General features: G+C 54.7%; 1 protein-coding gene across 5 annotated transcripts in view; it reads right to left on the reverse strand.

Moving 5' to 3' along the window:
- Nucleotides 1–24,216, reverse strand: part of TCF3 (transcription factor 3) — an 83,388-nt gene extending 59,172 nt beyond the window's left edge. For 2 of the 5 annotated variants that reach the window (XM_063403116.1, XM_063403115.1), the window contains exons 1-3: nt 23,938–24,216; nt 21,689–21,790; nt 14,589–14,661 (exon numbers count right to left, since the gene is read on the reverse strand). In XM_063403116.1, coding sequence (XP_063259186.1) covers nt 14,589–14,661; nt 21,689–21,763 — 148 coding nt within the window. In that variant the 5' untranslated portion in view covers nt 21,764–21,790; nt 23,938–24,216. The remainder of the gene's footprint in view (nt 1–14,588; nt 14,662–21,688; nt 21,791–23,937) is intronic. The other 3 variants (XM_063403121.1, XM_063403118.1, XM_063403117.1) reach the window with 2 other exon arrangements.
- Between the last annotated feature and the right edge of the window lie 2,108 nt (nt 24,217–26,324).

The following is a 26,324-nucleotide window of genomic DNA, read 5'->3' on the forward strand; positions in this document are numbered from 1 at the left end:
CCAGATGGGACCACTGCCACCAGGAGAGCAGCCTGAGGACAGGGGCTCAGGACCCACACCTTCCACACCTGCTAATGCCACATCCCCAAGGCTGCTGTGCCAGGATGGAGATGGCTTTTGCTCTGCACATCCCTGGGCTCAGGTGATCCCTTTGGATTGTCCCAAGTGACCCTTCAGAGAGGAAGAGACAACAAGGCTGACCCAGAGCTCGATGGCGCAATGGACCAGGCTGACCCTGCTCCTGGGATGCACCTCCCACCCCAAAGCATCCACAAGATGCAGAGTTGAGAGTCCTCCCTTTCATGGCACAGCCAGAGCCTCCTGCACCTATGAGGCCAGAGAGCCCCTCATGCCACGGGAAGGTGCCCCAGCCCTCCGGGGGCACAGTCCCCAGCCTTTCCTGGGAGAGATTTTAGAGTTAAAGCAACACCGGTAGTGGGATTGTCAGCAGCACAAATGCACAATCAGGAGGGGAAGATGTGGGGGGAAAGCATCCAACTGGCAAATATAATACTTGGAAGGAAAAGCAGATTTTCAAAAAAATAAAAAATGAGGGGGTGGCAAAAAAAAAATCTCAGGAAGTCATCTAGTCATTCCTGCTCTTTGCAGAAACAATAGACTCGGGATGCTGGCTAAGTTATAAATAATCCTGCTGGCTACACAACACAAATCCAAGACAGGAGCAGGGTAACTATCAGCTCCATGGAAAGTGAGTCACTACCTTCTTACAGCATTCCCAAAAAGGGAATACACCAGGCCCCTGGTCCTGCACTGCTCCACTGGCCAGGACCCCATCCCAGGGGGCAGGAGCAGCTCGGTGACACAACGTGGCCGTGAGACATGGACACCCTGAGCCACAGAGAGCTGCAGCAGCGGTGAGGCTGATCCCAAAGCAGGGCAGGACACACAACCTGACACTCACAGAATCCTAAAATACCCTCAGCTGGAAGGGACCCCTAAGGATCAAGTCCAGCCCCTGTCCCTGCACAGACACCCCAACAATCCCACCCTGAGCATCCCTGAGAGCGTTGTCCAAACGCTCCTTGGGGCTGGGACCATTCCCTGGGGAGCCTGGGCAGTGCCCCAGCACCCTCAGGGGGAAGAACCTTTCCCTGAGCTCCAGCCCAAGCCCTGACACAGCTCCAGCCCTTCCTGGGCTCCTGTCCCAGAGCAGAGCTCAGCCCCTGCCCCTCTGCCTCCCCTCAGGAGGAGCTGCAGCCCCCGAGGAGCCTCCCCTCAGTCTCCTCTGCTGCAGCTGAACGAGCCCAGTGCCCTCAGCCTCTCCTCAGACCCTTCCCCAGCTCCGTGTCCCTCCTTTGGGCACTCTCCAACAGCTACTGCAGACACTGTGGGATCAGTGGCAAGAAAGCTCAAACTGGGGAAAATAATGGGGAGCCACCAACTCCACAACATCCATCTCTTTTTAGAAAGGAAGTTGCCATTGTGAGATGCTTTGGCTGAGCTGTTTTCCAGATCTCTCCTCTGAACCTGAGAGCAAGCATAGAGATGAGCAAAGCCAACAGCCTCAAGGTGCTGGCGAATCTGCCCCAGGAAGGCTGGATGTGCCAGGGCCTCTGCCCCAAGCACAGCCCTGTGGGAGGGACACGGCCCCTTTGGCCTGGCAGCTCTCAGGGCAAAGGGAAGATGCATCTTTTTGTGCACCCAGAACATCTTTGTCACTTCTTTGTGTTTGTGGCTGACCAGGCCATGGAGCACAAAGTGCAGCACCCAAGACCGGGGTGTCCCTGCACGGCCACAACCTGCAGGAGCCCTCTGTCAGGAGCAGAACATGGAATCATGGAATGGTTTGGGTGGAAAGGAACCTCAAATCCCACCTCATTCCACCCCCTGCCATGGGCAGGGACACCTTCTACTATCCCAGGGTGTTCCAAGCCCTGTCCAACCTGGCCTTGTGTGGCCTTGGTCACTGCCAGGGATGGAGAGCCCCCAACCTCTCTGAGTAACTGATAAAGCGAAAGAACTTCCCAACTGGAGACTTGGAAGTGACATAACTTCTCCTTTCTTAAAAAAAAAAAAAAAAAAAAAAAGCTTCCTGACTTGTTATTCCATTACCCAAATCTGGAAATGTAATCATATTAGTTCAGCTGCATTAACACAACAAAAAACCCCAACAAAAACTGTCTTAAAGATTGAATTGATCTCCAAGGAGTGAAGAGAAAGGAGAACAAAAGTCAGAAAGCCAGAGCAAGCAGCTCCCCCTGTGAGCACCATGGCCAGCCCGGCACCCAAGCCACTCTCTGACGACAGATTCACAGAGGATGTGAAATAATCAGGATGTGAAGTGAGTTTTAAGAGCTTTTTTTGCCAGGTAGGTGAGGTAAAAGGTCATGAGAGCCATGTGAGCACACCCAGCTCAGCAACATAATGCTGAATTTGTAACAGAGCTTAACTCAGCTTAAAAAGACCTCAGTCGAGGGGAAAAATCCAGCCTCGAGCCAAGTGGGAAGTCCAGGCAGCTCTGAGGGACTGTGGGGATGTGCAGTGTTGGCTCAGCCATCCCATGGCTCCCAAAACCTTCAGCAGCCCAAGCAGCAGCAAAGCCCCTGCTCCTGTTCCCTGGTACCTGGGGAGCACAGCCCAAACCACGGCCCTGTGTGGGAAGGGGCTTGGAGCAGCCACTGCTCCAGCTGAAGTGAAAAACCAAACAGGCTCAATCCCCAGCCTGGGAGCTGCAGCTGGGGCCCTTTCAGGGCACACCGGGAGCAACGTGAGGGGATCCTGCACAAACCCACCTGATGGGCTGGGAAAATGTAGTGAATCCCACCTGGTTTGGGCTGAAAGGGACCTCAAAGCCAATCCAGTGCCACTCCCTGCCATGGGCAGGGACATCTTCCACTGTCCCAGGCTGCTCCAAGCCCTGTCCAGCCTGGCCTTGGACACTGCCAGGGATCCAGGGGCAGCCACAGCTGCTCTGGGCACCCTGTGCCAGGGCCTGCCCACCCTCACAGCCAACAATTCCTTCCCAATCTCCCATCCAGCCCTGCCCTCTGGCAGTGGAAGCCATTCCCTGTGTCCTGTCCCTCCATCCCTTGTCCCCAGTCCCTCTCCAGCTCTCCTGGAGCCCCTTCAGGCCCTGCAAGGGGCTCTCAGCTCTCCCTGGGGCCTTCTCTTCTCCAGGTGAGCACCCCCAGCTCTCCCAGCCTGTCCCCAGGGCAGAGGGGCTCCAGCCCTTGGAGCAGCTCTGTGCTCTCCTCTGCACTGGCTCCAGCAGCTCCACGTCCTGCTGCTGTTGTTCCCCAGGGCTGGGGCAGCTCTGCAGGTGGGGTCTCACCTGAGCGGGGCAGAGGGGCAGAATCCCCCCCTCCCCTGCTGCCCACGCTGGGGGCTCAGCCCAGGACACAGCCAGTAGTGGAGCTGACAGCAAAAACAAGTTGTTAAGAGTAAATCTAATCCCAGTCCCTTGTGGGGCTGGAGCTCCAGCCCCTCACAGGCCTTGGAGTGGCCACCCAGCCAGACAAACCTAGTTTGGGAGGAAAGGTGTGAACACTTTGAACCAAGGGACAAGAAATGAAGGAACCCTGCTTTAAATTTTTTTCTTCAAAAAGGAAAAAAAGAACCAACCAACCATATGTGATGGGGAGGCACATCCACCTTCCCACAGCTTTTTGGGCCATTCATCATTTGGATAAAATCCAGTTTCACATTGAAATTCAGCTGGACTTTCAAATGCAAATCCGAGGAGAAGAGCAACATATGGTAGAGGTTAGTGCATATTTTTCCTAATTAGATGGCAAACTGCTGCTTTGTATAACAATGTTAACGGGGCAGGAGGAGCCTTTGCAAGGGAGACCACAGCACTTCAGAATAAAATGTCCCAGAAAACAGAAGGGCAGAAGGGGCCCAGGCCACCCCCGCTCTCAGGGAAGGTCACGCACTCATCACCACCAGGATGGGTTTTGTCACTTGTCAGAAGTGAGACTTGTCCCTCCAGCTTGGGAAGGACGAGGCAGAAAGGTAAGAGAGGGGATTGGCAACACCAGTGACCCCAAGGCTTGTCCTGAAGGACTTTGATTTCTTCCAGGTCAAGTTGTCCCCTGGAGCACCCCTGGATGCCACACACACACCTGGGAGGGCTTTTGGAGGGGGAAAGCGTTTCCAATGCCTCACCCTAGAGGCCTGGCATGAAGGAAGGATGGGCAGAAGATGCTTCACAACTCCCTAAGAAAGAGAGGAACCGCTGTGCTTTGAGCAGTGCCCAGCAGCCACCACCAACCTGCCCCAGGAGAGGCAGGTGTGACCACCAGAGGTGACCCCAGAGCTTGCTGGCCACATCCAGTGCCCTCAGACAGGACACAGGGAGCATCACCCACCTTCCTGGAAGGTTACTCCCAGCTAGGACAAGTCAAGGTTTATAGATGACTGTCCCTTGCTCTGCATGGTCTGAAAAAAGCCACCTCCTCCTGTCCCTGTGCTGGAGGCTGCCCTCCCTCCCAGCCTTGGCCCCAGAGGCTCTGATACGAAGCTCATTTATTTATTTTCAGTCCCTGTCTAACCAAGCAAACTCCCCTGCTAGAAAAAGCTTATGCCACATTAACTTCACCTCCTTCTTACTCCTGACGCAATCCCCAGCTAAATTTAGAGGAAGACATTGCCTGAGGTCACTTTGGAGGTGGGGATGTGCTTCCCAGGGTTCACAGGCAGATGGACACTGTTTTTTAGATTTTTCTCCCTGCTGGCTTTGGAGCTGGGCTACCTGGCGAGTTAATTGAAAAATTCAGGATGAAAAAATGAGGCCAGATGTCCTGGACTGCCTCTCTCCCTTCTTTACTGGGGGAGTGAGGCACTGGAAGCAACTTCCCTCCAGAAACATTAATCAGGGCAGGGAGAAGAGCATCCAAACAGCCACTGCAGAAACTCTCAAAAGCTGAACCAAGGAACCTTTCACGGCTCAGATTTTCCCTTTCTGATGTTTGTTCAGATTATACTTCCACCCTGCAAGACAGGGACAAGCAGACCAGGATCTCTGCAACCAATTGGCAAAACTCCCACCCTCCATCCTTCCCCAAACCCGAGGCAAATCCCTGTTTGGATGGCAAAGACAGAACAGCCACAGGGGCTGCTCCTGGGGAAGACACACCTGGGGACCCTGCCACTAGTTTGAATCTTGCCCAGGAGTTGGATCCTCTGGCAGAAAAACCCCAAACAGTGACAAACTTGTGGGCATAATGACATCTTTGGGTCATTGCTTTGCTGTGATGGGGGCTTTGGCCTGGTCCCCACTCCCTGGGGAGCTTTGTGGGGGTTCTGTCCCCTGTCTGTTCCCCCAAATGGGCTCTCTGCTGTCACAGCCCCATTTTGGGGACACGAGAGCTCTGTGCCTGGCTTGCTTCAGGTGATCCTTGATCCTCAGCCGTGCTCCCAGGCCCCTGTACAATTACACATTCAGCACCACAATGTATTTCAAACTGTATTTCATGCCTCATTTGGCAACAAAATTAATTAAACTCTAAGTCACCACTGAAGGAGTGTGGCACCTCTTCCCTCTGTGGGTGTATAACTCGATTTGTTTAAGCTAATGTGCTAATCAAAGCTTGCCAGGTATTTGGGGACCTCCTGGCAGAGGGGGCTCTGAAGTGTGCACAGGATGGGCTCAGCTTGGAGGGGACCAGGCACTGACTGTCTGAGCACAGGGCCTGCTACCAGCCTCTGAAAAAGCCTGGATTTCCTAAAATGCAATCCCTCCTCCACAAGCACCAGGAACGTGCAGTCAGGCCAACACATCATCCCAGGGCTTTGTGGGTCTGGGAGCTGCCCATTAGCTGGAGATCACAGAATCCTGGAATACCCTGAGCTGGAAGGGACCCACAGGATCATCAGTCTAACCCTGCACAGACACCCCAACAATCCCACCCTGAGCATCCCTGAGAGCGTTGTCCAAACGCTCCTGGAGCTCTGGCAGCCTTGGGGCTGGGACCATTCCCTGGGGAGCCTGGGCAGTGCCCCAGCACCCTCGGGGGGAAGAACCTTTCCCTGAGCTCCAGCCCAAGCCCTGACATGTTCCAGCCCTTCCTGGGCTCCTGTCCCAGAGCAGAGCTCAGCCCCTGCCCCTCTGCCTCCCCTCAGGAGAAGGGGCACCAAGAGGATCACTGCCATCCTGGCTTCCCAAGGTGATCAGGTTGATGCTGCATGGCTCCAGCTGGGCTTGGGGACATGCTAAGGAAACCCCAGCAGCCAGGTCCTTTGCCCCACAGGGCAAAGGGCAAACCCACTGCCCAGGTCCCTTGTCCTGACCACACAGGGACTGGTGGGTGATTCTGTGCCCCCACTCCCAGCTGTTTGGATGTGTTGGGAGAGGGCAGGATATCTCAGCCCACACAGATGGGAATCCAACAGCAGACAGAACCATAGAATGATTAGAGTTGGAAGGGACCTTAAAAGCTTATTCCCACTCCTTGCCATGGCAGGGACACCTTCCACTGTCCCAGGCTGCTCCAAGCCCTGTCCAGCCTGGCCTTGGGCACTGTCAGGGATCCAGGGGCAGCCACAGCTGCTCTGGGCACCCTGGGCCAGGGCCTCCCCACCCTCACAGCCAACAATTCCTTCCCAATCTCCCATCCAGCCCTGCCCTCTGGCAGTGGGAGCCATTCCCTGTGTCCTGTCCCTCCAGCCCTTGTCCCCAGTCCCTCTCCAGCTCTCCTGGAGCCCCTTCAGGCCCTGCAAGGGGCTCTGAGCTCTCCCTGCAGCCTTCTCTTCTCCAGGTGAGCTCTCCCAGCCTGGCTCCAGGGCAGAGGGGCTCCAGCCCTTGGAGGATCTCCGTGGCCTCCTCTGGACTTGTTCTTGATGCGGGTAAACTTTTTGACATCTCTGAGACAACTTTATTATCCCTACATCCACCACTGTCTCCCCCTCATCTCCCTCCCTTCCCATGATGGAAGTGGCCCTGTGTGAATCCTTCCATCCTGTACGTGGAGCAGGGAGCACAGGCTGGGCAGAAGTGAAGAGGATCCTCTCCAGGCCACCAAGACAACAGATATAACAGTCAGGAGCCAGGTATTTATATTGTCCTTCAATTGTGTGCATTGGGGAATGCCATACCAGGTGAGAGATGAAGCCCTCCAGAGTAACAAAATAGCACTTTGCATTAAACCCACACCCCTGATACAGCCATTTGTTGTCTCTAATTAAAAATACTACTAATAATTGCAGTTTGAGTGTTACTGCACACAAGCATTAACAATGGAGATGCACCAGGCTGAGGAGCTGGTCACACGTGGCACACGTGCTGCAGCAGGGCACCCCACAGGGCATGAGGAATTGCAAATTAGCAGCAGCCAGGTCCAGCAGCAACACTTGCCAGACCTGCTGGGCCCCTTCCAAAGCCATCTCTCCCCTTTGGAAAGGGCACAACAAGCGTGGAGGCCTCGAGCTGGCAGGCTGAGCCAATGTGCTGCTTGGGCAGCCCTGGGCTGGGGCAGCATTAGAGGTGAACTGAGGCAGAGCTGCACCAAACCCCAGAGCCCTGCCTGCCCTCCAGAGGTCACTGAAATGCTTGGAATGGAGGTGAGAGCCCTGAGGAACAGGGCAGTGACAGAGGGAATTCACAGAATCCCAGAATGGCTTGGATTAGAAGCGATCTTACAGCCCATCCAGTGCCACCCCATGGCAGGGACACCTTCCACTGTCCCAGGCTGCTCCAAGCCCTGTCCAGCCTGGCCCTGGACACTGCCAGGGATCCAGGGGCTCCCCACCCTCACAGGGCAGAATTTCTTCTCAATATCTAAGCTGAACTTACCCTCTTTACTTACTAATTGCTGCCCACCAGCTCCTCTCATTAAAGACAAGGCAGTGCTTGTACCTGTTCTTTCAGAAGCTGCACACCAAGCCCAGCTTCCCCTCAGCCCCTCACATTTTTACACAAGACACACTGATCCCATCAGAGCCCCTCATGCTGGCACAGCCTCACTGGTACAGAACTGCCTCATCCAGGACAGGAAAGAGCTCTGCCGGGAAGAGAGCCCTGCACTGCTTCAGCAATTCTGGCAAAGTTAAAACTGTGCTTAAACAAGGTCTGTGGCAAACTGGCAGTTTCTAAACAAAAGCTGTCACTTATCTCAGTACAGCTTTAGCTGTGGAACCCCCAGCATTCTCTATACTCTTTCCCAGTTAATGATCTTAAATTCAGTCAGGAGGATTCTTCTCCAGGTGGGAGATGAACAAAAAAACCTCCAAAGAATCCCCCCAAAACCTTCCCTTGAAAACATGCACCCTTCAGCCCTCAAACACACACTGAGACTGGGACTGTGTTACATTTGCCTCTTCCCAAGTGCTAAAGGAGCATCCCCACAGCACTGTCCCCACATCCCTGCTCTTCCCAAACTCGCTCCTCATGTGTCCATTAGAAACCAGCTGTGCCTCTGGCAGGACAGGACACCCCCGCTCCCAGTAGTGAAATAAAATTCAAGGGGAAAAATTAATTGCAAGAAAGAGAGAGCCCTTCATATTTCAAGCCAGGTTGGACAAGGCTTGGAGCAACCTGGGATAGTGGAAGGTGCCCATGGCAAGAGATGGAATGAGATGGGCCTAAATCATTCTGGGATTCTGTTTCAATCTCACTGCAAAGACACAGGAGAAACATCTGTGCAGGTGGGGAAGCCCTGGGAGCAGGAACATGCACCCCAGAAGAGGTGGATCAGAGATGGATTAAGGCACACAGGTGTGAAGACCTTCCCCTGCCATTTGTTGCCCCAAACATGTTATTTCCTGCTGACCTGCAAGCTCTGCCCCCAGCTTTTGGGCTCTCCAATTCTTTTCTTCTCTTTCTTTTCATATCCTGGTAAATGGGATGCACCCCACAGGAAAAACAGGGAGCAGAATGAGAGAGGCAGGAGAACAGGAGCTTCCCAAGGGCAAAGACAAAACCAAAGCAGGAAGCCCAACTCGCAGAGAGGAGATGAATCTCACTGAGAGTGTCCAGGCTTCGTTACCAGCAGGGTGGGGGCTGCAGCCCACAGGTGTGTCCCTGCCATACCTGAAGCATCCTCCTGCATCCCATGACTCTGCCAGTAGCAGGACTGGAAAGGTTCCAGCGCTGTGGAGAGCAGGGGGGTGCAGGGACTGTACTTGGAGGCAATGAGACTGCACGGCTTTGCAAGCTGGACCTGGCCACGGCAAGGCTTTTCCATGGAATCCCAGAATGTTTTTTGAGTTGGAAGAGACCTCAAAGCTCATTTTCCAAACCCCTGCTGTGGGCAGGTTCACCGTCCACTGTCCCAGGCTGCTCCAAGCCCTGTCCAGCCCGGCCTTGGACACTGCCAGGGATCCAGGGGCAGCCACAGCTGCTCTGGGCACCCTGTGCCAGGGCCTGCCCACCCTCACAGCCAACAATTCCTTCTCAATATCCCATCCAGCCCTGCCCTCTGGCAGTGGAAGCCATTCCCTGTGTCCTGTCACTCCATCCCTTGTCCCCAGTCCCTCTCCAGCTCTCCTGGTGCCCTTTCAGGCCCTGCAAGGGGCTCTGAGCTCTCCCTGGAGCCTTCTCTTCTCCAGGTGAGCACCCCCAGCTCTCCTTTGATTTCCCTTGATAATGGTTGAACAGTAACATTTACTTTGAAACAAACGGTCACACCAATGGCCTGGCAAATGAATTTTTCTGCTTTGCCTTTTTCTGTTGTGGTGGCATTGTGTTTGGTGTGTTTGGTGACAGTTTGCATGGGCACGCCACAAAAACACGCAGCCCGCATCCCAAACTTGAACGGGAAGTGCCAGTTCTAAATATCAAGTCCCATATTGCACACCTCATGTCTGCCTTTCATCATCCATCAAAATAGCAAGCGGAGCCCAGCACTCCCACTACAGCATAAGCAAAACATGTGGGAACTCGAGGCAGTTAGTAGGAAAACGTGATACAGCCTTGCTAATAAAAGCTTCTGCTTTCCTCACTATGGAAAACAGTTGCAAACGGGTTTCTGCAGCCTGGGACTCGACTGCTGACAGCACAGTGACAGAAATGCTGTGCTTGGCTCTTCCCAGCCCTGCCTGCCGTGGTGTCCCTGCAAACCACCCAACTCCACGAGCAGAGGGGAGCCCAGCATCATCCTGCTGCAGCAGAGCCTGCCCATCCCGCTTGGAGCTTCCCAGCACAGGGCTGCCTGCACACTCAAAGTAATTAAAACCTTCAAACAGCTCCCCCATAGCACCAATTAAAGAGACAACCCCAGCTTTAAGAGAATTTATGACTCTCGGTGCTGTTGCCACAGGTATCCAAGTTTGTGAGTTGTTTAAAGCGAGTTTCAAAGGGGATCTGGGCTCGCCTCCCTCCAGGGAGAATCCATTTGCTTTGTTCACCAGACTATAACTTAAAATTTGTTACATGCACCAGCTTGTAATCCTTTGAAAAACTCCCTGCTTCACCAGCTTCAAATGGACTTGATGAACTTCCCCCGATCAAAGCAATTCCCTCACAGGGAGCCTCAGCTCACCAGCAAGGAAGCACCCAACCAATTCTGGGGGTGGGAATCACAGCACGGGTGAGGAGGGGACTCTCCCTCCTAGACCCACACGAAAGCCCAAGCAAAGAGCCCAACCCACTTTGGCACAAAGCAGGAAGGAAAAGGCACTTAGTGCTGAACTCGCTTATTTAAAAGGGGAGGAAAAGGAAAAAAATTAGCAGAGGCTTTTCTTGCTGAGAGCAGAATAGTTTGTCAGCAGGAGACCCCATGGCTCCCATCCCATTGGGACCCAGTCCTGGCACCCCACACCATTTGGGATGGGAAGGGAGATGGTTGCACACCCTCCACATTACCCACAGGTGGAAGTGCTGCTCGTGTGCTGCTCCAGGAGATGTTTTACCTCACACAACCACGTGCCTTGGGTTTATTTCCCTGCTCTGCAGAGCCCAAATCCCTTTGCTGGAGCAAAGGTGTAACCAGCACACACCAACCCTGCCGAAAACTCAGCAGCCACGAGGCCACAGCACAACTCTGCTGCCGCCGGCCACTCCCACTGCCTCGATGTCAATTAAAATGGTCATTTCCATGTGAAATTCAGCGCCAGTGGTTTCCTGCTTGAGGCAGGGCTCGATGAAGCACTGGGAGGGAGCTTGCTGCAGCTCAGATTAGTCATTTATGAACTATGATACGAGGGGGGACAGGCTTTGAGATATTTTCCTACTGCAAATAGCAAACACTTTTTGGGGAGGGGACAGTGAACCCCTTTGAGGAGCAGGACAGGAGGCACAGGCTGAGCACCCTGGCTAAAATAAAACCCCAGCAGCAAACAGCCCATGCTGGAAAACACTGGTTGCAGCTCCCAGCCCCAGGAAGACCAACTTCACGTGGTGACCTATATGTGCTATAAATGCTGCAGCCACGGGCTGGGTGACGTCAGCTCCATCCTTGTGGCAATTGTTGGGTCTCTCCTTGCCAAGAAAAGGCAGAGCGGAGGTGCTGAATTGTCCATGCGGCGGGGGAGCGAAACCAGTTCCTCCCCGGAGCATTTGAGGACAGAAATGAGAGAAACAGTGGCAGGGCTTAAAATAAAATCAGGAGGCAAATGGGAAAGCAAAGGGATCTTGGAGCTAGAGGGCTTGCATGGTCACTTTGAATTTTTCTGGCCTGAGGGAGAAAAGGGGCTTCCCTTGGTAATGGGGCCACCAGCAGCTTGGCCAGGGTGGTTGTTAGAAACATGGAGTTGTTAAAGTCAGAAAAGATCTTTAGGATGTTCAAGTCCAATTGTCAGCCCAGCACCATGTTCACCACTGAAGCATGTTCTCAAGTGCCACACCAACACCTGTTCTGAACACTTCCAGGGATGATGATTCCATCACTGCCCTAGGCAGCCTGTGCCAACGGTTAACAACACTTATGGTAAAGAAATTTTGAATTTGAAAAGGATTTGAATTTGGGACAATTTTATCACTGGGATTCCCTGTTTCAAATGCTTCTGCTCCTTTATTTACCAGCTGGACTTTGGAAGCAAGAATCTCATTTTGGCCAGGATTGGTCAGTCAGTGCTTTGCTCTCTTCCCTCCTTCCCTCCTCACCTCCCTGAGGAGGAAAGAACCTGGAGGATAACAGCTCCTCTGGAGGGGAGCTGCACACTGCCCCAGCATTTCCACAAGGAGATGGGAAGAGGGAGATCATGAATTCCCATGTCCAACCCAGTGACGTGCTCCCATCCTGGGTGGGCAGAAGGATAAAACACCAATATTTCTGGCACATCAGACAACATCAGTTTGTTATCTTGAGGTTACCACAACAAGCCCAAATAAAAAGATCCTGGCACTGTGGTGCACTGCACCAAGCTAAGACTCAGACAAATCAGTGTTTGCTTCTCCTTTGCAGGCAGAGGGGAAATGCTGCTGCACTGTCTTCACTGCTGGTCCAGGGCCCTGACTGAGAAGTGCTTGGAACACATGTGGCACATCAAAGAAGTAGCCCAGGCCTTCCTGCATGGCAAGGTTTAGGGTGATCACCTCCAGGTCCAGGTTATGGTGTGCTGTGAGGTGCTCTGCTTCCCCTGCAAGCCCAGGTCCCCAAATCCAAGGACCATCTGCTTTCCACCCTCTGACCACATCAAGGTAAATGATGACTCCAAATCAAATTTTGAGCTTGATGACTGCCTATGCCTGGGGGATGAACTAGCTTGGGGAATGACCAAGGCCAGGTTGGATGAGGCTTGGGGCAACCTGGTCTAGTGGAAGGTGTCCCTGCCCACAGCAGGGGGTGGAAAAAGGTGAGCTTTAAGGCCCCTTCCAAACCAAAGACTTCCATTATTCTGCTATTCTAACTAGTACCTGATTGCATCAGTGAATAAAGCTAAATCAACAAACCAACAGTCCGTGAGAACAACCTCTTGCCATTTCCTAGAGCCTGGTCTGGACACCTGGGATCCCTCTAACAGGCAGAGCACAGCCTTCTGCATGGCACAACTGCCTTACTGCAGTTATTCACCCCACCAGCAAAAAGCCAAAGATGCAGGAGCAGGGAGAAGTCCAAAAGCTGACACTTAGATGAAATGTGTCCCTTGATCTCCAGGTGAGGCCAAGGATGGCTGATCAAGGGATAACTCTGCTGCTGGAGCAAAGCTCTTGCCCTACACCCAGCCCTGAGCTGCATTCCCAAGCCAGGATGCCCGAGGCAGGATGAGGGAGCCTCTGCCTCGTCCAGGGCTGGGACAGCAGGGATTGTGCAACGTCCCTCAGTGCAGTTGTATAACATCAGTGCTCTGTTTTTATGAACTGCTCCCAGTCAGGCTCAGAGAGCAGCAGCCCAGAGGAAGGGTGGTGTCAACATTACCTTTCATTCACCCGAAAGAAAAGAAGGGGTGGGGGGGAATCAAAGATTTGGTGTCGTTTGGGCTGGAGGGGGTCTGGCTGTGCCGCAGGGGCTGCTCCAGCCTCTGCTCCTGGCCAGCACCACAGATCTGGCAGCCAAGGCAGGCTCTGAGCAGGAAATGGATTAATGGGAGCTCCTGCACTGCTCTTCTCCCCCCAGCGTGTAGCATGTCTTTTGTGGATTATTTTAACAGCACAAGGTGCACAAGGAACACTCGCTGGAGAGATCATCTTCCATCTGGGTTAACCCAAGAGTTTTCTCCCCTCCAATTTCCTCCAGCGCCCACTCAACAGCTTCCCTCCCTGCAAAAGTGTTTGCTCAAAACCATCTTGACATGCAGCTAAACAGCTCAGTCTGAGAGCATCACATTTGCCTGGGCCAGGAGGGCAGGAGCAGGGCAGGGCAGGGCAGAGCCCCCATCCCATTGCTGCAGGTTCTCCAGTGCCCCACTGGGGCATCAAAGCTGCTCTCCAGAAATCCCAGCTCAGTCTCTGGGATGCCTCCCAGTGTCACAGCACAGCCAGGAGCTTCCCTGCGCCACTGGAGCCAGCCCAGGGCAGGGAAGGTTGAGTTTTAACCATCCACAAAGTGTTCAGCAAGAAAGGCAAATTAGCTGGACTTCCCTCATGCCAGGGGCTGCGTGAGCCCTGCACAGAGCAACTTCCCTAGGCATTAAAACCCTGGCCCAGCAGTGCCCAGGATTCCTCCACCTGAGCCTCCAACCAACCAGTGCATTTTCAGCCTCCAACTGCAGCCACTTCTCCAGCCCACTCCTCTCCACTGCTCTGGTCCCAAAGCCCTTGGTTGTCAGCATCCCTGGTCCCCGCTTGGCACCCTGGAGGGCTTTGCAAGATCCCTTTGGGAATGCTGAGAGCCCATCCAACAGCAGGGAGCTGCTGGAGGGGCTGCACGGAGCAGACCCCCAAAGTGCACCAAGAATGAGCCATCACCACCCCATCTTCAGCAAAAGTCTTCCAGGGCAGTGCAGACACATCTAAGCAGCTTAAGAGACCAGCCCAGCCTGATCCCAGGCTCCTGGAGCAGTGGGACAACAACCTCCAGCTCAGGCAGCAGCATCTTAATGGGAGGCAGCTCAGCAGGAGCAGCTTTGCCCACCCAGAGATACATGGAGCAACAAGGAAACCATCCAGAGAAACAGCAGCAGAGCACCACCAGAAAAATACATCACCAAAATACAGAACCCCCTCCCCTACAGCGTCTCTGGAACCAAACACAATTTTACTGCAAGAAACATTACGGTATAAGGGAAAAAAATAAGTAAGAAGACAGTACCTGATCCTCCAAACTGAGTGCTTGCAAGGGTCGTGGGTCTGTTTTTTCCATTAGCCACTGGCAAGGGAAACATCTAGAAAAACAAGAAGATGAGAGAGAAAGGAAGAGAAAAGAGATTTCAGTATGTTGGTTTTAGTGTGCTGCTGCAAAGGAGTCACCCTGGGGGAGGGGAGGGGGGGAGGCTGCCCATCATTGATGCAAAAACCTTTCCTCGTGTCCCTGCTCCGCTCAGGAGGGGTAGGAGGGAGGCACAGCCCTGCTCTCACACACACATCCCCACACGCACAACCCCAGGGTCCACAGGGGCAGCTGGAAACCAGCCAAGGAGCATCCCTGCTGTGGTCCAAACCAACAGTTCCATCCCAAAATTGCTCCCCCTGGCTACAGGTGAGCCCTGGGGAAAGGCCGGCTCCATTCATAAAACGCCAGCAGGATAATGACAGCAAAGCTGTTTTATCCCTCAGCAGCCCAGCTCCCACAGGAGTCCTGATCCATCCCACACCTCCAGCCACGTGCAGTGCCTGGGCAGGACAAGGGCTGCCTGTGGGTCTGGCTGGCACGGGCAGGGAGGGCTCACGGATGAGCCCCAGCCTCATGCAGCAGCTCCCACCCTGCTGCTCTGGGGGCTCCAGCAGCACCAGGACCTGACACAGCCCTGGGGCCTGGGGGGAGGAAGCTGTTCCAAGGGCAAATATAGTTACTCATGATTTAAAACATTAATATATTTCACAAAATTGGTTGCTCTGGGGACTTGTTTGCTCTATCACTGCAGCTTCATTATCACAACTGAGCCTCTCCTGCCAGCAGCTTCCTCAAAAATACTGCACACCTCGTCACCTAACCTGTATAAATATTTTTAATAAAAGTTGTGAGAGTTTCAGAGACTGCTATTTAATAATTTACATGCACCTGCGTGCAGCAGTAATTCTCCTCCACACAAATGGAGCTCCAGCCAATAAAACAACTGGTGGGAAAATGCTTAGTGAATTAACATTTTAATATCCTTTTTCTACTCAAGATACTTTCACCACCAAGTCATTTGAATTTTTATTATTTTTAGCTTTGTAATGTCTGAGTAACTCAAAAGTTTAATGCTTTGAAGATTAAACAATGTAATGGCACAAGAGCCTACAGAAAGGCAGTGTTTCATGCCCTGACATAGCTGATGTCTGGCTGTGGTCAGAAACATTCCTTTGTACGGAACTGTCTGCCCAGCTTTGTTTTCACAAATGCTGGGGTGGAGAAAAAACCCAACAAAAAACAGTTAAATGTGGTAGAGATGCAAAGAGAGTAGTTAAGGAACCAACTGCCATTCATAAAGAGCACAAATTTGGGATCATATATATGCATGCGCAGGGTGTAGATGTTTTATACACAGATTTAAATGAAGGTGTAAACAGTGTTTAGTGTTCACCCTGGCTGCCTGCACACACCTGCCCTCACCTGCCTGCCCACGGCCCCCTGGCCCCCTCAGATGTGCCCCCAGGCTGCCGCTCACCCCAGGGGCTCCCGAGGTGTTTGGGGTGGCCCAGCAGCCCTACCATCGGATGAGCTTTGTTTCCTCAGGAAGTTGGGCTAGAAAATAAAAACAAACCCCAAATGTTGCAGCTCACCTTCCTCTGCACCGCTGCAGGGCTTCCCTGAGCCCCCCTCCCCCGTGCAGGGCAGGAGGGGGGTTCTGCAAACATCCCCAAAAGTGCTGAAAATGGAACTTAGGTGGCTGATCCCACCCTGCCTGTGCTCACTCCCTTTTCTCAAGGTAGGAAGAAGACTGAGATCAAACTCCCTTTTTGCCAAGTGGCAGGGGGCAGGTCTGCATGTGCGAGCAAGGAGGAAGGGATGCAGCATGAACGGACCAGCAAAAAGCACACTCACACAAAAAAACCCAAAAAACCCAAAACCAAACAAACCCAGCACTGCAGCTTTCCATGAGCATTTCTGCTCAGCAGTTGCTGAGGCTGAAAAACCCAAGGTTTGAGCAGCAAACTCGAGTGGAGAAAAGGAACAGCTTTGTTCCATTGTGCACCCAGCACCTTCTGCTTGTGCAGAACAGGAGGAGGGTCCCCCCAGGACAGCGATGTCCAGCACCCCCAAAACACCCCCAACACCCCCCCTCAGCCAGGGGAACTCCTCCCCTCCTACAGCTGCTTGGAGAGAGAGTTTGAGGCTGATGCAACACCTTCCTGCTCTGCCTCCCCGGAGGATTTAGGAGTCATGGACCCCTTCCTGCAGGATGGCAAGTGGAGATGCTAAAGCACAGAATCCTGGAATATCCTGAGCTGCAAGGGACCCACAGGGATGGTCAGTCCAGCCCCTGTCCCTGCACAGACACCCCAACAATCCCACCCTCAGCATCCCTGAGAGCGTTGTCCAAACGCTCCTGGAGCTGCGGCAGCCTTGGGGCTGGGACCATTCCCTGGGGAGCCTGGGCAGTGCCCCAGCACCCTCGGGGGGAAGAACCTTTCCCTGAGCTCCAGCCCAAGCCATGATACAACCTCATGCTGTCAAAGAAGAGTGATGGGGAGGAGGGAACCTTGGGTTACCCCTCCACACCTATCACTTGCCAACCCCAGGATGCATTTTGGGCTTTTTTCTTGCTCTCAGCCTCTTTTTCCACTGTGGTGTGGGCTGAGGCTGCCCCGAGGAGCCCGGCACAAGTCATACGTGAAGTGCCTTCGGTGGCGTGTGTCGCTCAGAGGCAAAGTTCATCCACCCACTGCAAATTTCCTTTCTGCTTTTAAATGCTGCTTTAAAAATAAACTGGGGGGAGGGAGGAGATGAACCGGAGCTGGCACCTACCAGGGGACCCAGGCATTGAGGAGGGACCCAGGCATGAGCTCTCAAGAGTTGTAATTGGGTCATTACTTGGCCTTTGTTAGATTTGAATAATGTAGATTTAAACGGTTATGTAAAATCCCCTATCTTAAGTTGCTGTATTTGATTTTTAAAGTCCTATCTCCAGCCTCCTTGAGAGCTGACAACAACTTCTGCGTTCCCTCCTAGCTCAATGTCCACTCCTCCCAAAGAATTTATTCTCCCTCCATTTCTCCCTGAGTGAAAGAGGCAAATCCACAGCAGGGGAATATCCAAATGCCTGCACCCTCCCCTGAGGAAGTTATAGCCAAGAGACCCTGCACTTCATACAGCAAACTCCTAAGGAAGGAAGGGAATTTGCCAGAAACAAGAAACATCAAGCAGCATTTCATCTATTGTGCACATCTAGAAGTGCATCTCTTTTAAAATTAAATCAGTGCTCACTCTCTCTCCTCTCCCACCTGATGAACTCCAAGCTGAACCAACCTCAGGCCTGAACTCCAAACCTGAAATCTATTTTGCAGCATGGAAAGTATCCAGCTGTTAATTTGGGGAGAAGAGAGAATTTGACTCAAAATACATTGCCAACAGGACATTTTATACATGTTCACTTAAGACAGACCTTCCTGACTACAGCCCCAAATGCTCGCTGTGTATGAAGTCAAACTTTAAATTCCACAACTGCTTTGCTCTGAACAAAACTCAGAGTTTTATCATGGAAATGCAGGCGCTGGGCCTTGGCCGGAGCAGGGCAAGGCTTCAGCATCCTCCAGTGGAGCAGCAGGAGTTGCTGCAGCCCTGCTTGCTGCCAACAGTTTGGCTCCCACCCCCGGATCCGGCGTTGGAGCTGCGAGCGCGGCGGCGCAGCGGGGGCAGCGCGGGCTCAGCGCTGAGCGGCAGGTCCTGTGTGACTGCTCAAGCCCCTGCCCACCCTGTGCCGAGCCAGAAACCCCCTCTGCCAGGCAGCTCCCCACAGCATATGGTTAATACTCTGCTAATAATCATGGCTGTTAACAGCACCTCGCTCCTGCCAGAGCCCCCGGCTGGCACTGGCACGTGGTTGCTCCCAGCTCGGCTGGTGCTCGGTGGCACCGACACACCCGGGGCTGCTCCACTCCCCTGTCCCCTGCCTGGAGTGTCCTTGTCCTTCGGAGCAGCCCAGCCCAGCCAGGACACCTGGGTGGCACCTTCCCACTGCACACCAGCGCTAGCACAGGTGAGACACAGCCTGGGATAACCAGTAACCACAAAAAGTTCTAGAATCCTGTAATACCCGGAGCTGGAAGGGACCCACAGGGATCATCCAGTCCAAACCCCGTTCCTGCACAGACACCCCAACAATCCCACCCTGAGCATCCCTGAGAGCATTGCCCAAACGCTCCTGGAGCTCTGGCAGCCTTGGCGCTGGGACCATTCCCTGGGGAGCCTGGGCAGTGCCCCAGCACCCTCGAGGGAATGAACCTTTTTCTCAAATCCAAGTCCTTGTGGCTGAGCATCTCCCGACAGCACAGGCCAAGAGCAGCTCCCCCCATACACAGCCCGTGCCCATCAGGCTGAGCTGCAAGGCCTGGCAGCCACCAAAGCCCAGTCTAATCAATAGGTTGAGCTGCCCACTCGGGTCTATAGGCAGGATGCTTTCTCGAAAGCCCCTCTCCAGATCTGCCAGCCCATCTGGGCCTGCTGCCAGGGAGCAGTGGTGAAGGCAGGCTTACAAATTACCTGCACTTTGGGGCAATTAGAAAAGGCAATTTATCTGGGGATAGAGCTAAGTGTGCTGCCATGCACACCCCAAAGTATCACTGGGACTTTGCTTTGACCCCTGCTCACTTACAAATTCCTTCAATTTTTGCCCTTTTTGGCAAATTACAGTGGCACAAAGCTTTTGGTGAGTGCTTTGGAGTTCAATATCTACCCAATGGATTTATTTATTAAAGAGGGTATGGGTCTCTTCTTTCAGGACTGCAAGCCCATTTTGCAGCATCTCACACAACCCTGTCATTTATTGACCCCAGGAACTCATGGCAGTCCATACCACCCCCTTAGGGCCTTAAAATTCCCTCCCTGCACCACAAAACACAGGGCAGGGCTGGACCACAGACTGCTGGGGCTGAACACATTTTCCCTAGAAAAAAGGAATCAAAATACTGATCTGAAGCAAATGCTTCCAGCTGGTCTAAGTATCTCTACTTTTCCCTCCCCTCTACTGTCCTGGAGAGGATTACTGAACCAATGCTCCACTCCTGTTTATTCAAAGAAAAACATAAATACACTTAAAAGAGCAAGCTATGTGGTCAAAAATCCTGTATCCCAAGGACACGGGGAGAGCAAACCATGGAGCGCCTCTTCAACAGACCCATCTACTGTCTAGGAAGCTTTTCAATTTCAGCTCCTCATCCTTGAGGAGAGATGCTAATATTCCCTTTATGCAAAGAGAGGAGTAGGGTGTGCGGAGATGAGGGTTTGTGAAACAGAGCTGGCTGCGGTCCAGGCTGCGCCGGAGCCCGGCGGCCAACGGATCCTGCAGGGAACGTCTTCCAGTCATTTGCTGAAAAATGACATTTGCAGGCCCTGATGCTGTGAGCAGCAACCCCCAGCACCTCTACACCAGCCTTGGAACAGCAAAGGGTGAGTTCTGGTCCTTCTGAGAATTACGCCAGTGGAAGAACATTGAATCCAATCTCAAATTTAGCCTTTTTGGCATGGAGTCACCTCCAAGGACAGAAACATTTGTGTACAGAGGGACCAGGTCAAGATTCCACCTGGGAATACAGCTCTAGGCATGCAAATGAGGATGGTTGGTTAAATTGGAAAAGATGGTCTTGGGGGTTTTTTAAAGCCCTAAATGATGAATGGGATTTGATTTTTTTTTCCAAGGAGAAAAAGCAAAGCAGGAGTTGCTGCAGCCCCTGCCAGGCTTTACTGACCAAAAGAGCAGCTGGTGGAAAGCCCCAGGGCTCCTGCCAACCTGCAGGACCTCTGAGAGGGACAACCACAGGAAGCCCTGAACAGATTCCTGGTTTCACAGGGATACCATCACTGTAGTCCCTGTACCCACTTTAAAACATTCTACCAGAAAAGCCTATTACCAGCAATTTAACAGACCCAGCCTCCCACTAGAAGTATGAAACTGGGAGAACTGGGCCTCTCCTGCAGGACAATTGCTCTTGGGGGGGCTGAGAGACTCCTCCCACTGCCCCCCTTCCAGCACAGAGCCCTGTCAGGGCAGGTACAACCCCCAGCTGTAGAAAAAGGTTTATTTCCCAGGGCTGAACCTCAGCATGCAGATGCAGAAAAGCAGATGAGCCTCATCCACAGGTGTCACAGTCCCCGGGACAGCAGGTGACCCTAGTGCTGCCACCACGTTTTGTGCCTTCTCCTCCAAGGGGCAGGAAGATCAGCCCAGCAGGGCTGTGGGCTGGGTGACCCAGACTGGGGTGACTCTCACGGCCATTCCCCCTCCTGGAGCTGTTGTTTCTATCTCTGCAGCACGTTTGCTTATCTCGACAGCAAGACACATGCTGTGAGTGCCATAAGGGTGCAGCACACAACAGAGGAACCCAACAGACAGTTATTTGCCTTTGAACATCAGCTCTGCCCTCCACGAGTCACCTGCCAAGGAGAGGCAGCACCACTGGCAGTGCCGCAGCGGGATGTGCCAGGGACTCACCCTGCTCTGCTGTGACTAAAGGGACTTCTCCTCCCTCCAAGCTGTGCACACCCTTCAGGAGGAACTCTTAGGTCCTGTTTCTTTGAAAATAAACAGCTCCTAAATGCAGTTCAAGGTTTCCAGGATACAGAAAAGCAGAGCATGGGGAGCACAAGTGTCCAACTCCTGCAAAAGTAACGTGCTGGAGAGCTTGGACACATTTCAAACTGTGACAAAATAACCTGTGGGAGCAAAAGTTTAATAGTCTGGATCTAGGGAGAGGAAAAAAGCTTGATTAATCAGCTACTGAAGTTACAGCTCTGCATGGCTGCAGAAACAGTCACCCAGTGAGCATTTAAACAGAGAGCACACAACTCTGTTAATTCCCCCAAAATTTCCCATCCAGAAAAGAAACCTCTCTGCCTTCCCTGCGAGGGAACAACACACGTTTGAGGGGAAGAGGGGGAGAGGAGGGGCAGAGGCTTTGCTTTAACTTGAAAATAAACAAGTTGCAGCACATGTGCACGCACACAAACACGGCACATCTGAAACCCATCATGTCCAATTTACAGGCTCACATTTCCTCCCCTGTGCAGCTCCCAGCCCCAGGGCTGCGCAGCCCCCGGCCGCGCTCGCTCACCATACTGAAGTCCAGCAGGTCACTGAGCTCTTTGTCTGTCCCAACTGCAGCCATTCTCTGCTGCTGCTGATTCATATTCCCACAGACTCAACAGTGGCAGTCCTGGAGAAAGCGAGGGGGAGGGGAGAGAGATATTTTAATGACTACAGCAAACTACCCACCCCATTGATGAATATTTTAAAAAGACAAGAGTGGAGGGGCGAGAAAAGAAAAACCCTGAGCGTGTCTGCAGCGTCCAACTCCGGGGCCAGAGCACAGTCGGAGTCCTCACACAGCACCCAGCGGCAGGAACAAGCCTTCTATTGACCAGACACACTTGTATGTTAGTTTTTTGCTGCCAATTCCACTAGTTCAGGCCAATTCTGTTCCTGGCGTGTGGCGAATGAAGGGGGGAAAAAAAAAATAGGGGAAAAAAAAAAAAAAGAGTCAACTCATTTATCAAAGGGTTCAGGCAAGTTATCACTCAGGCGCTTGTCTGGCTCGGCTCGCCCCCTCGCCTTCCCCCACACTGGCTCCCCGCAGGAGGCTCTCTTGTCCTTGCTGAGTTTTGTTTAAAAAAAAAAAAGTGAAAAAAAAAAAAAAAAAAAAAGTCTGATGTTACAGCTCTTTCCTTCGGGTCGCCGAGCACCTGCAGCTGCTTTTTCAGGGGCTGTGTTTGGGGATGCCCAGCCAGGCCGTGCTCAGTGAGAACTGAACCTCTCCACTCCCAAAAGGGCCTGGAGACAAAAAAATTTTGTTTTTGGAGTGTTTTTGCAAAAATAAAGCCCTCCAGGCAACCTTGCAAGATAGGTAAATATTATTCTTCCTAATTTTACAGATTATTTTTTTTCAGAAGGGAGATTGATCTTTTTTGCCAGCTTGCTATGATAGAAAAATATTTCTTTGGGAGGGAGGAAGAGAGGCCAGGGATGAGATAAAAGATTCCCTTTTTTTTTTTTTTTGGGGCCCTTTTTTTTAGGAACTCATTCATGGTTACAAAGGGCAGCTGGCCAATAAATTTAACTCATTAATCGTAAGCTTAAAAAAAAAAAGAAGTAAAAAAACAAAAAAAAAACCAAAAAAACAAACCAACAAAAAGAGAACTCCACACGATCCAAAGTGTTTGTAGGCTCAGCACTACATTTCAATGAAGTTTCATAAAAAAAGGCTGAAATCAGCCCAGCGTGTAAAAAGCCTTCACCACTATAAAAAAAAAAAAAAAAAAAAAGCCCGGGAATTTTCTTTTTCTTTTTTCTTTTATTTATTTTCATTTTCTTTGAAAAGCCTTTTTCAAAGTGTCATCAGTGCATCTGGTCAGTGTTTGTAAAGCCACTTTACCAACCTTCTGCCCCGGTGCCTCCAGTGGGGCTGAGGGCACGAGACCCCGGAGAACCCGGGGAAGGAGGGAGGGAGGAGGGCACATCTCTTCCCAGCCCCTCAAACCCTGCACCCCCGAGGCACCCAGGGAAAACGTGAACAAAACCCGTGGCCGCCCCAAAGCCAGGCTTGGACGGGGTTATTTTTATTTATTCCACGCACACTTTCTGACCCCAAAGCAGCCCCCGGGGCCGGGGCGCTGGGCCGGGACCCCCTCCCAGATGTACCCGCGACCCCCGGCTCCCTCCCCAGCCCGGACAAAGGCTCGGCTGGCCCGGGACGGGCGCGGGCCGGGGGTGGGGAGGAAGTTGTTCACGACCCCCACGCCGTAGGGAGGGGGGTCCCGGCGGGCAGCCCCCGCCCAGAGCGGGGAGCGCAGGAGGGCGAAGCGGACCCCGGAGCCCCCTCCCTGCCGGGGGGAAGCCGAAGCAGCCGCCCCCGCGCTGAGTCCCGCGGCTCCTGCAGCCCCCGAGCGGGGAAGGGGCTCAGGGACCCCCGGGGGGGCTGCGGCGGGCCGGGGGCGAGCGGTGGGCTGTGCTCGGCTGAAGTTCGCGGCAGGACGGAGCACCGGGCCCCCCTTCCCGGCGGACACCCGCGCACCCCCTCCCAGTGGCCCGCACGCCCCCCGAGCCCGCCCCGCCGCTGCCGCCCCCCTTCCCCCGGCCCCGGCAAACTTTGCCGAGGGGACAATAGCGCCGAGCCCGTCCCGTCCCGCTCCGCGCCCGCACCCCGAGCGCTGCGACCGCTGCGAGCCCCGCCACACGGGCACCCACAGCTCCGGCACCCCGCGCCCGCAGCGCCGGGACCCCGCTCCGCGCAGCCCCGGGGCGGCGCGGCCGGGTTGGCTTGGTTATTATTTTATTATTTCTACATTTTATTATTATTTTTTTTACCTGTTCCAGGCCCGGCGCGCCCGGGGCAGGGGAAGCGCATGAAGGGTGTCGGGGGTCGCGGCGGGGGCGGGGGCGGCCGCGGCGCCCAGGCCCGGGGGCGGCGGCGGCGCCTATTGTTCTCCGCCGCCGGCGGATACAATGTAGCGAAGCGGCGCGATCGCCCCGCACCGGGCGGCGCGTGCGCCCCGGCCCGCCCCGCGGCCCCGCCCCGCGCCGCGCCGGGCCCTAACGCTGCTGCTGCGGCCGCCGGGGCCGCCGCCGCTCCGCCTCCCGCCGCTGTCCCGCCCGCCCGCCCCGCGGCCCCTGCATAGTTCTCCCCGCGGCGGCGGCAGCGGCGGCGTCTCCCCCCGCAGCCCCCCACACCCCCCGCGCCCGCCTCCGCCGCCTCCCCCCGCACTCCCTCACGACTCGCGGCCGCGCGCCCCGCCCCCGCCGTATCCCTCCGCCGCCCGTACAAGCAGCGGGGAGCCGGGGGGGTGATGCCGCCCCACGCGCGCCTCGCGGCACCGGCACAGGCGTGGCCGCACCGGGGGCCGCAGAACGGGGCCGCGGAACGGAGCCGCAGAACGGAGCCGCAGAACGGAGCCGCGGCGTTTCGGCGAGGGCTCCGCCGTGGCGGGGACTATATTTCCTAGCGGAGGGGGACGGGCGGCAGGGAACCAGAAACGGTGACGACACAGGGTCTCCACGAGATGGACTGATAAGGCAGAAGGGCTCTGACCAATGGAAAGGCTCTGTTGCTTGATTGGCAGGTGATCCAGGCAACCAGAGCTCGGGCTGTCGCGGTCTCCGCCCACCGGGGCGGAGGCGGGGCGGCAGGTCGGGGGTAGCCTCTGGTTGCCGTCGCCGCCCGCGGCTCCCCCCGCGCCGCCGCCGGGGCCCCGGCGGGGCAGGGCCGGCATGGCCGGGGTCCCAGCGGGTCCCGCCGCGGGAGCCCCCGCCCGGCAGCTGCTGCTTCGCAGCCGCCGTCCCGCGGGACCCTCGCCGAGGGGCCGGAAGGGCCCGGCGGGATCTGCGTGGCGGCCGTGGCCCGCCGCTCGGGGGGGCGCTGGGCCTGGCGGTTCCCCGGCACAGCGCAGCCCTGGGGGCCGGTGGGGCAGGCAGCGGGATGGAGAGTCCGTGTGTGACATCTTGGGGTCGTCTCGGAGCAGGTTGGATGGGGAGAGGCCTCAAATTTCGTCTCGTTGCACTGCCTGCCATGGCCAGGCACACCTTCCAGTAGCCCAGGTCACTGCAAGACCTGTCCAGCCTGGCCTTGGGCACTGCCAGGGATGCCACAGCTGCTCTGGGCACCCTGTGCCAGGGCCTGCCCACCCTCACACCCAACAATTCCTTCCCAATCTCCCATCCAGCCCTGCCCTCTGGCAGTGGAAGCCATTCCCTGTGTCCTGTCCCTCCATCCCTTGTCCCCAGTCCCTCACCAGCTCTCCTGGAGCCCCTTCAGGCCCTGCAAGGGGCTCTGAGCTCTCCCTGGAGCCTTCTCCTCTCCAGGTGAGCACCCCCAGCTCTCCCAGCCTGTCCCCAGGGCAGAAGGGCTCCAGCCCTTGGAGCAGCTCTGTGCTCTCCTCTGCACTGGCTCCAGCAGCTCCACGTCCTGCTGCTGTTGTTTCCCAGGGCTGGGGCAGCTCTGCAGGTGGGGTCTCACCTGAGCGGGGCAGAGGGGCAGAATCCCCCCCTCCCCTGCTGCCCACGCTGGGGGCTCAGCCCAGCACAGGGGGGTTCTGGGGTCAGTGCCCGTGGCCGGGGCAGGCTGAGCCTCTCACCCACCAACACCCCCAAGTCCTGCTCCCCAGGGCTGCTCCTTGCCCGTTCTTTATCCACCCTGTGCTTTTCTTGGGATTGCCCTGACCCATGTGCAAAACCTTGCCCTTGAACTTGTCGAACTTCATGATTTTGGCACAATGCTGCCTCTCCAGCCTATCTAGTTCCCTGTGGTTCCCAATCCCTTCTCTCCCATGTGCAACCCCACCACACAGCCCTGTGTCACCAAGTGCCCTGGATCCCAGTGCCCGTGTCACCGATAGAAGTCCACACTTCCCTACCTGTTTCCCTGCCCACTTGACCGTTGCAGTCGGTTCTGGCAATTGGAAGTAGCTGGCAGGTGCTTGGGATCAAAGGTGCTGATGGGACTGTGGAATGTGTCTGCCTGGCTCTCTGGGGTGAGGGAGTTCCTATCATTCCCTGGGGTTCCGGGAGCTGTTCCCCCCACCTCGTCTCCAGTAGGTTTTTAGAGGAGCTGGGATTGGGAGTGGGGAGGGAGAGATGCTGTTTTGCCCAGTTACACGTGGTTCAGGAGGTGCAGGAACAGGGGCACAAACACGTGGTTGCAGCAGGTGTGGGCAGGGGTTCACCTTGTCTGCCTACATCCACTCTGGGTCCCAGCACAG

Source organism: Prinia subflava, chromosome 8 (assembly GCF_021018805.1).
Source record: "Prinia subflava isolate CZ2003 ecotype Zambia chromosome 8, Cam_Psub_1.2, whole genome shotgun sequence".
NCBI lineage: Eukaryota > Metazoa > Chordata > Aves > Passeriformes > Cisticolidae > Prinia > Prinia subflava.